At 42.6% G+C, this 10,126-nt stretch overlaps 1 protein-coding gene across 2 annotated transcripts in view; it reads left to right on the forward strand.

Annotated features, from left to right (window-relative positions):
* LOC107095522 (probable ATP-dependent RNA helicase ddx6) overlaps nt 1–9,776 on the forward strand; it is a 21,573-nt gene extending 11,797 nt beyond the window's left edge. The window contains exons 8-13 of one of the 2 annotated variants that reach the window (XM_015391655.1): nt 686–814; nt 2,582–2,698; nt 2,791–2,854; nt 2,965–3,066; nt 5,369–5,588; nt 7,200–9,776. In XM_015391655.1, coding sequence (XP_015247141.1) covers nt 686–814; nt 2,582–2,698; nt 2,791–2,854; nt 2,965–3,066; nt 5,369–5,583 — 627 coding nt within the window. In that variant the 3' untranslated portion in view covers nt 5,584–5,588; nt 7,200–9,776. The remainder of the gene's footprint in view (nt 1–685; nt 815–2,581; nt 2,699–2,790; nt 2,855–2,964; nt 3,067–5,368; nt 5,589–7,199) is intronic. The other variant, XM_015391654.1, reaches the window with a different exon arrangement.
* Nucleotides 9,777–10,126: the final 350 nt, after the last annotated feature.

The raw sequence follows: 10,126 nt of genomic DNA on the forward strand, positions 1-10,126 counted from the left end.
TCCCAGATCAGCTTCTCTCATTGGTTGATGCGGCGCGTCCAGCAGCTAAAGTTCATTTTTTCCAACTCTAGCAGCTGCTGCTAATGAAGCGTGTCAGATGCTCAGAGGCTCATGAGGCGCTGCTCCTGCTTCTCAAAACGTGCTGAAGGACCTTTTGCTGCACCTTGATGCGCGTCATCCATTGACATTGCATGTAAACCTGCTGCTTCTGCAGCGTGCGCTCTGAACGTAGCATAAGTCTGCTGGAAAACCAAACTAGTCTGAAAGACAAAACCATTTCAAGTCAGTCTTTTAATCGGAGCCGCTAACCAATCTGGACCCTGAGGCTGGGTTTATTCATTGTCCTTCGAATAATCGATTAATAATGTGATAACCAAAGACTCTAAAGATTTATTACATAATGAAACCAGGTGAAACTAAAACTTTTCTGCTTGAGGAGTTCAGGATTATAGAGCAGATTGACAGAAACATATTTTTTGTCTTAAATGCAAAATGTTTATACATCATTTTTAAAATGTATCCTGCCCTAAGTGGGTCACTCTGACAGCTAAAGGCATGTTTTACAGTCTCTATACTCCATTAAATGATTAATCGATTACTATTATTTTTAATAATCGATTAATCTGATTGTTTCAGCCTTAGCTGGATTTGTTTGGTTCTGAATCTCCATGTTTTCCTCTTGTAGGTGAAGCACCTTCAGAAGCCCTACGAGATCAACCTGATGGAGGAGCTGACCTTGAAGGGCATCACTCAGTTCTACGCCTACGTGACCGAACGGCAGAAGGTCCACTGCCTCAACACGCTGTTCTCCAGGGTAACGCAATCACTGGATCCCAAAAACGGGAAAACTTGCCTCCTGCGGGCCCGGTACCGGGCCTAACTGACACCAGCTGTTGTTTATCTATTTATAGAAACGGCCCAAACACAGTCACATGGTGTTTCATCCACATGCCTTTCAAATTGGGCTTTAAACATAAAACACTGTTTTATAGCTGTGTGAACAAATAAAATGAGATTTAAAATTCCACCTGACATGTGTGACTCTGCAGGAGTAATGCAACTGCAGGTTTTGGCCCCGCCCCCCAAATGGCCGCCATCATTTGAAACTAGAGGCTCAGACTTTTCCAAGGAGGGGTCGGAGGTGGCCACTTTTGGCATCACATTTCCTCCTCGCACGCTGCCCTCTGAACCCTCTGTGGAACAAACGTGCTTCAACTTATTGAGTCCAAATTAGCTTGAATTCAAGTCAAGATGCGGATCAATAAAGTCTGAGTTTCATCCAGAGTTTCTAATGGGGTTTCATGGTGTTTTACAGCGGTTATTTTGGAAAAAAAATTTGCTGGGTTTCCGAGGTGCGTTAAAAGTCATTAAATTATTATTTTTTTTAAATTAAGGCCTTAATTTGTATTGGAATTAATTAAATGTGATTATCGTGGCATTTAAAATGCTTTAAAAATTTGTTTCTAAAATCAATTTCGACAGATACATCACATATAACTGGTTCTGCGTGTTTGCGCAGAGCTGCTTCCTGTTGATCGTAAAGCCTTAAGGGCAGATAAGACTTCTGCAGCCGCACACATCAAATGTCGCTTGCGTCTGGTCGCGAACCAATTTAGCTGGTATGCTTCTGGACCAACGGTCTGGAATTTCTAGGGACACACAGCAGTTTCCCGCTAAAGCGCAAGGGGGAGCCTATTGGAGAACTCACGAGAAGTTCGGCGGCGCCAGCCGGAGTGTTTATCTTCCAAAACAACAATGGCGCGTCTGCAAGATGTCGCAGAGAGGGATCTAGAGTTGCTAGACATCGAAGAGGAAGAGGTTCGGTTAATGGAGTTGGCAAAAAGACCGATTTAATCTTTGGTGACTGTTGTCCATTGTAGTTGTTCCTCAGTTTTTAAAAACTTATTATTTTTATTATTAGTTTTTAAAAACTGAGGAACCAAATCCGGCACCAAATCGAGAGAAAGGACCACACAGACGGTCGGAAAGGAACACCAAGGACCAATCACAGCCGCGTTTTGCCTGCATACTTTCGCTTGAGGTCTGTGTGGGTTTGCGACCGTCCGACGCGTAGTCAGGAGTTTTTTAAGGAACCGATTTCACGGATGCAGAGGCTCCACATCAGACGTATAAATTGGCCTTTATGTTCGCAAAGAAAACATAGAAAAAGGCTAGAGAATCGGGAAAATGCTAACTTCAACAAAAGTTGCTGGAAAACGAGGAATTTGGGAGTCATGGCTGAAGTGTGTGTGTGTGTGTGTGTGTATGTGTGTGTGTGTGTATATATATATATATATATAGATATAGATATATAGAGATATAGATAGATGAATGAATGAATGTGAGTCATGGCTACTTGTTGATGGCGTTAAAATTAGATTAAATTAGAGTTACTCATTCCTGTATTTCTCTTTATAATCATATTAATCCAAACCATTGTATTTCTAATTTATATTTTGGGAGCTGCTCTCCTTTAATTCACATGTAATTTCAGGTGGAATTTGCTCCTAAGACTCTCAGGGTTAAAACTTGCGATCCAGTAAAGACTGGTCAGTAATGGATGATCTCTGTTCTCTTCCAGCTTCAGATCAACCAGTCCATCATCTTCTGTAACTCCACTCAGAGGGTGGAGCTCCTGGCCAAGAAGATCACCCAGCTGGGATACTCCTGCTTCTACATCCATGCCAAGATGATGCAGGTGGAGATTCCTTCTGCTTCTTCCTCACTTTTATTCAACTCTCAGCGTGTTTTTTTTAAACCGATTTCTGTTTTAATTTTTTTTCTGTGCAGGAATACAGGAACCGCGTGTTCCATGACTTTAGAAACGGCCTGTGCCGGAACCTGGTCTGCACCGGTGAGGTTTTCCTTTTTTCTGTCCTGGATTTTTTTTATTTTTTATTTATTAGTTGTAGGTTGTTGGGTTTTGGTTTGTGAGGCTGATCCCATCCTGCTGTTCGCCAACAGATCTCTTCACCAGAGGAATCGACATCCAGGCTGTGAACGTCGTCATCAACTTTGATTTCCCTAAAAATGCTGAAACATACCTTCATCGCATCGGAAGATCAGGTGGGTAGAGAAGTCAGTCCGTGGATCCTGGCAGCGTTCATGCGCTGATCTGATTGGCTCGCTGCTTCAGACGCTGAGCGGCCGATCAAAGTATTCTACCGTCTGTATATCTGCCCACTTCCTGTTACCAGTGGAGTAGATTTAATCACATTCAAATCAAAGTCCAATAGAACCAGTGATGCTAATAATTAATTAACTTATCTAAAGTTTATTGATCTTATTGATCAAGTTACACTAATTGATTTCAGTGGGTTTTTTTCTTGTAAATTTTTCAGTGTCGTAAAAGGTTTGATAACTTTTAACATTTATAGTTCTATTAAATTCTGACAGATTAAACTAAAACATTTTTGCTAAAACTCCCCCCCCCCCAATGCCAGATGTCCCAGAATCTCATAAAATGCAGAACTTTATGCATTTTTATTTTCCTATTTTGGGCGTATACATAAAGTATTCCTAACGAGTCCAGAACTTCTGTCCAACAACAGCCTAGCTTATGCATAACGCACGGCAGCGTAATGTCCTGAGGGGGGCAGCAATGCGCCCAGTAAGCATGAAAAATATGTCTTTGATCGCAGTATTAACCTAGCTGCTGTTTATCGCACATCAAAAAAAAGAATATATAAAAAGAAAAAGAAAGCAGGTTTCTGGTGTCAGCAGATTTGAGCGTCATGTCTGCTAGGAAGTGTGTTGGTGGTGGGCGTGAACGCAGGGAGGATCCATCACTCACCTTCTGGCTCACCCTATGATGGGGATGAAGTCTGGAGGAGAACTGACGGTTTCCTCCTGTGAACCCCCTTTATAGCAAAACGCTGCCAATACGCCATTATACAGTAGCTGGAAGTTAGAAACACGTTCAGCGCTCGTCTGGAACACGGCAGATACGCTGATATGTTGGAGAGAAGTTCTGGATAAGTTACGTATAAGTTACTCAGAGGTTTAGGATCAGCTAGACGGCACGACTGATGAGGAACTGACACTGAACGGATGTCAACCATCAAATAACTGACCTGGAACTGACGGCCCACGGATGTAGGGCCAAATTCCGTTTAATTTTTCCCCAAATTCCGTTTAATTTTTTCCCAAATTTCGTTTTTTCCGTTTTTAATTTTTGAAAATTCCGTTTTTTCCGTTTTTAATTTTTGAAAATTCTGTTTTTTCCGTTTTTAATTTTTGAAAATTCTGTTTTTGATTTTTGAAAATTCCGTTTTTTCCGTTTTATGTATGTATTTTTGCGCTTCCCATCAATGGAATGTTTACAAAACTTGCGAAACAATAGTTCAGCTGACACGTAAAAGCCATGAGGGAACTGCTCGGCTCTGTACTCGGGGCTTAGCCTCGGGTTTTTCAACTGTTTCGCCGAAAGCGAAGCGGTGGAGAGCCGCTTCGCCTTTTTTTTTCAATGTTTTGATGGGGGAGGGTTAGCAGAAATGACAGCGAAGGAGGGGTTGTGTCGCCCAGATTTGCGTCTCCCCCGGTGTGCATTTCCCCCCCGACGTACGTTCTTCACCCACACAAAAACAGAATTTCATTTGAAATGTAGAAATTCCGCATTTACACTAGATTCCGCGTTAATTTGCCAATTCCGCGATTCCGTGATCGGGGAAATTATAGGAAAGTTTGAGGATGCTCAAAACTTCTCGACCTACTTTCCGTATGTCGACTTGCGCCAACGTACTCATAACTGATAGAAAATGTAACCGTAACTAATCCAAAGTGTTTGCCAGATTTTTCGTACGTCAGGCATACGCTGGTCTAAATCGCCATGGAGTGACGGGGTCTTACGAAGATATAACAAAATGGGAAGCTTTAAGGTTCGGTCATGAGATCCAAATGATCGTTACGTCAGAACTTATGCCTTCTCATCTTAACTGTATTCACTCTTTTCAAAAAAAGTGAAAAAAAAATGTGAAACTCCTCTGATTCTAATAACTGTGGTTCTAGAATGCCTCCATTCTGGCATTTCTTCCATTGTAAATACCTTGAGGCTCTGCTATGGAATAATAGCGGCGCCTTCTAGTGGACAGCGATAACATTACAACAACGGCAAAAATTCATTTAAGTGAACATTTTACGATAGATGGAGCAAAGTTTTTCCTTTAAATAAAGCTCATCTCTTTTAGTAGGTGTTATTTAAAGTCGTGTCTCTGATTTTAGTTGACTGAAGGTAAAATGGCTCCTAGGTGTAAAGTTTACAGACTTCTGGGTTGGATCAAGTCTCTGCAGATCCTGCTTTTTGAGTTTTACTCTGAAAAGATACGAACGCAAATTAAAAAAACCTCAACTTTCTTCCTGCGGCTCTCAGGGAGGTTTGGCCACCTGGGTCTGGCCATCAACCTGATCACCTCAGAGGACCGCTTCAACCTGAAGGCCATCGAGGAGCAGCTGGTGACCGACATCAAGCCCATCCCCAGCAGCATCGACAGGAGCCTGTATGTGGCCGAGTACCACACCAGCAGCGGCGACTGTGAGGTGGAGGAGGTGGAGGAGAAACCCCAACGCCAGCAGGACAGCACCTAAGACAGGTGAGCCACCAGAGTCCAGCTTAACTAAGATGCCCTCCTCCGCCTTCAAATCTAACTAAACCTGCTGAGGGAATTATCTTCTATGTTCCAAACTAAGAAAAAAAAATATCTGTATTGAAGTTAGGAAAAAAATGCAATCAGAAATAAAGCCGAATCAGATTTAGTTTCCGATCCGACAGAAAATGGTGCTTTACAGGTCGTGGTATTTAGCGCTCATTAAGTCGATGGTGACATCAGTTCCTGCAGGGGGCAGCGTAGCTCCGACTGAAATAGAGTCCAGGTCTATTTTATTCGGACTACGCAATAACTTGATGGGTCTGACTGGAAGAGAGACGCAGTAAAAAAAGTGAAGCCACCAGCCGCCATATTGGTACTCCCTACTCCCTCAGAGACTTTCATTAAAAACGCCTCCCTGTTCAGCATCTGGCTGCAGAAACCAGCAGTTTTCTGTCTGCAGGAAGACGTTCCACTGGTCATTTCCCAGTCAGTGGATGAACGAAGCAATAAAACCATCTATAGCCGATGGATCCTATAGTTTAGTCTGCAGACTAACTTTAGTCTGGCTATCTCAGACTGACTGGAAGACATTGACTGAGTTAGACACTGACATTGGGTCTAACGTTAGAAAATAGAGGAAATAGAAAGTAATTCACAGTGAAATGTTAATGTAGGAATTCTTTATTAAATTGATGCTGTAGTTTTTGTAGCATTTGTTCTATTTCTCATTTAAAAAAAATAATTTGCTTAAATATATTGAAGGTTATATTGATGGAAAAAACAACTCGACCATTTTTAAAGGCTAATTCACAGACACAGCATAAAGTATATGGCATTATTCATGCATAATTTGCAAATAGGAAAATTCTACAGCATTAACAGACATTTACTTTTAATTCAGTCTTGATGTAAAATTTTGAAATTATATGTAACATGTTGTAACAATATCATAAATGCATGTATATTACATCTGCATTGTTATGCTCCATTAACACGTTAATGTTACTGTGATGGATTTATGTTATTTTACAGGATTTATAGACTTCATTAAGTTAAAATAATCTACTGATGCTCTGAAACAGCCAGTGCGCGTCGTTTTCAGGGGGACTAATGGCTTTTAAAATAATCGTTGTTTGATGCTGTAGCACAGATTGGTTACATTGCGACTGGTCTAACTAGGGAGTACCAATATGGCAGCAGGCGACTTCACTCCAACCCCGTACTACCAACCGGCAATCCAGGGAAAAGAGATCAGTTTGATGCTGCTGCTAAAAGATTTCCTGATTTGTCAAACTGATGCTAAAGTAGAACTTCACACGATGCTCCACATTCCTCATTAGAGGGAAGAAAGAGTTGTCTTAAAATACAACACTTTACTCGTAATTTTAGGACTTTATTATCCTAATATTCCGACTTTATTCTCAGAATTTTGTGACTTTCTTGTAATTTTCCGTTACAACTTTATTCCCGAAATAGAAAAGAAAATCTCTAGCCTGGCCCTAATTCTCCGCTAGTTCAGAGCTTAAAACTTTTAACTGACAGCAGTTTAATCTGAAATGTTTGACTCCACATTTGTTTTTATTTTAAGGCGGTGGGGGGTTTGTCCCTCTGCAGGAATCTGGTTCCTAATCGGATCGTCTTCTCCTCCTCAGATCATCCAGACACTCCGGGCTAAAGCAACTCTACCCTCCCTCCTCATCCCCGCTACCCAGAGCGCCGCACGGCGGCATAAAGCTCCCTTCACTTCCTCAGTTCTTCTGGTTCAAAGCTGTTGTTCTGCATCGTCCTCCGATCCTACCAGTCCGCTTCCCTCCGCAGCCGCCGCTCCCTCAGGTGGACGTCCAGCCGCCGCTCTGACACCTGCTGTTGTCACTCAAGTGCCTTAATCCCCCCCGTGCACGCTCCCCTCAGTCCTGCTGCAGCAGCAGAGTACGAGCACAAACAGCAACCCCCCCCCCACTGTCTCACCATCTGTTATGCAAGAAAAATGAGAAAACGTGGCATTCTCCTGGTGAGGTGTGTTTTTTGAAGTGTTGCAATAAAAAAGGCAGCTTTCTTTAAATATTGCGTGACTGTTTCGCCCTCCTGATGGATCCTAAACGAATAGACCCCCCCCACCCCCGCATGGATTCACGGCCGTGCACGGGAGCCTCCCTCTCTACGCGATCTGGCTGCTGCGTACCGGGGGGGGCGGCTGCTTCGGACCCCCAACCCGACGCTGATGCAGAACAACAGTTTTCCCCTCGTCCAGCTCGGACGCGTCCCGCAGCGAATGTATGTGATGCCAACGTTTGTTCCGCCGCCTGGTTGGGATCCATCCACCGAGACGCTTCTCTGAAATCCGCACTTTGTTGCCGGGAATGAAGCTTTTCCAGGAACCAGGATGGACGTCTGATTCCCATCAGATTTTCTTTGTCAATTTTTCAGCTAAACCAGACGGTGGTTCAGTTTCTGCACCAGAACCGAACCCCAGCGACCCAGTTATCCCAACCGAGCCCACAAACCTTTCCAAAATGTCCTTTTTTTGTTGTTTGTTGCGGCTGCTGCTGTCTGAAACGTCCCGGTTTTTACTTCCCGGTTGGACCCGGAAGTGATGAAACCATCACCGTGTTAGAAAAGGATCTGCAGCGGCCGCCGTTCCACCTTTCCTCTCCTCCTGCTGGACTCCAGCGTGTTTCTGAATGAGCGTCGATTTGGACTCTGCAGGACTGTAGCATCTTAAACAGGCAGCTGGGGTTTCTCTGTTCTCCCCTTACAGAGCGTCACTAATGATTAAAAAAACAAAAAAAAGAAACAAAAAAAAAAAGTTTTGCTTTTTCAGATTATCGGGAAGCTCTCTGTGCATCTTAAATCTCTGGTACTTAAATCAGAACAAATCTTTTATTTGAATTATCTTTTTTTTTTCACCAAAAACAGTTTATTTGTGTTTGAAGCGGAGAGGTTCTGAAAGCACTGTGATCTTCTCCGCCATCGTTTCTCCAACAGAGCAATCTTCTTTAACGAGGTGTTTAAAAAATCCTCTGGAAGCAAAGAGGGAAGCTGTAAATCAATCTGTTTACATTTTCCGGTTTAAACCAGAAAACATTTGGCTTCGTCTGAAGATCTTTTTTTTTTTTTTTAGGTTTCTAGAAACTGATTTTCAGGATTGAAGCAAAACCAAAAAAGGTGAATGTGTGTTGGAGGCGAGGGCGGCGTGTGAGAGGAGCGTTTGTGGGCGTGGCTGAAAATCCCGACATGCAGATTCTGCCGAACCGCAACCGGAATCGGAAAGATAAGTTAAGCTGCATGTCGGCGAGTGTCTGTTTATCGTTTTTTTTTTATCTGATCTGACATTGGAAGAGTCGGGCGCCGGATCAGATTTCCAGCTGTCGTCAGGGATGTGATCCGTTTTAGTTTTTCCTTCTTCTCCAGAAATGTTGTCATAAAAGTTCCCGCCTCCTTTTCGGATCACGTCCCTGATGACGAATCCATCATCACCTCCTCTAGGTTCCAGTTCAAGCATTGGCTGATGCCACCCAGCCTTTATTCCCATTTAACTTTGGTTTCCCAGATTAAACTGAATATTCCCACTGGAAGGAAAACGATAAATGAATCCTTTGTTTAGAGACGGATCCAGATTAAATCCCTGGAACTGGAGGAGGTGATGAGTGTTCTGTGAGTCTGCTGTCTTTGTGTTTTTGTGTCTGAGCTCCGATGTGGAGCGTGTTGGGGGTGGGGGGGTGTTAAACCCAAACTAAATCTAAACCTGGGATGGGTTCAGGGTTCGAGTGATTTCCTAGAGGAGGAAAATAAACCAAAACATCGACGCCATGATTTGAATTTCTAAGTTTTCAGAGTTAAATTTGATCTCCCGATTTAAACCCGGCCTGCTGCCGGAGGCGTCCGATGACGTCCCGATTAAAAACTGTTCAATTAGGCTCAAACGTCCTGCAGGCTTTTTTCCTTCTTTCAATTCGGACTTTTTGTTCAGGAATTCTGTTTATTTTCCTCCTAAATGCCCTCAGGGTTTATTGACATTAAATTAAGAGAAATAAAACTTTAATTGGTTGATCTACAAAACTGTAATTTCTTTTTCTTGTTTTTTTTTTCCTGTAAGAAAACTCCAGTAAGATTTTGACCAAACTGCCCTCTACTGGTGTAACCTGGAAAAACATGCAGGGATTCAAAATTCAATAAATTGGCCTGAACTTTATTTTGTCTCGTTGGTTTTTTGTGTCTTTGATTTTCACACATTTTAACAAACCATTCAGCCTCCATAGTGAGATTATTAATTATTCTATAATTCCCAGTCGTCTTTAATCAACTCATTTTAAGAATACTCTGAATGTCGTTGAGCAGATCATTTCTGGTCCTGCTATATTTGGATTGTAGGTTTTTTTTTCTTCTCCAGGTTTGTTAATCCAGTATGTTCTTGTTTGATTTTACTAGGGCGACATCTATCGATTTATTTTAGTAATCCATCTCATTTTTCGGAGCTCGTCTGCCTGGCTGTGTGTTTCCTGGACGGGGCCGCCTGTGGAGCTGGTTGACAGTTGCCTTTT

Source organism: Cyprinodon variegatus, unplaced genomic scaffold (assembly GCF_000732505.1).
Source record: "Cyprinodon variegatus isolate N-32 unplaced genomic scaffold, C_variegatus-1.0 Scaffold553, whole genome shotgun sequence".
In the NCBI taxonomy this organism is placed as follows: Eukaryota; Metazoa; Chordata; class Actinopteri; order Cyprinodontiformes; family Cyprinodontidae; genus Cyprinodon; species Cyprinodon variegatus.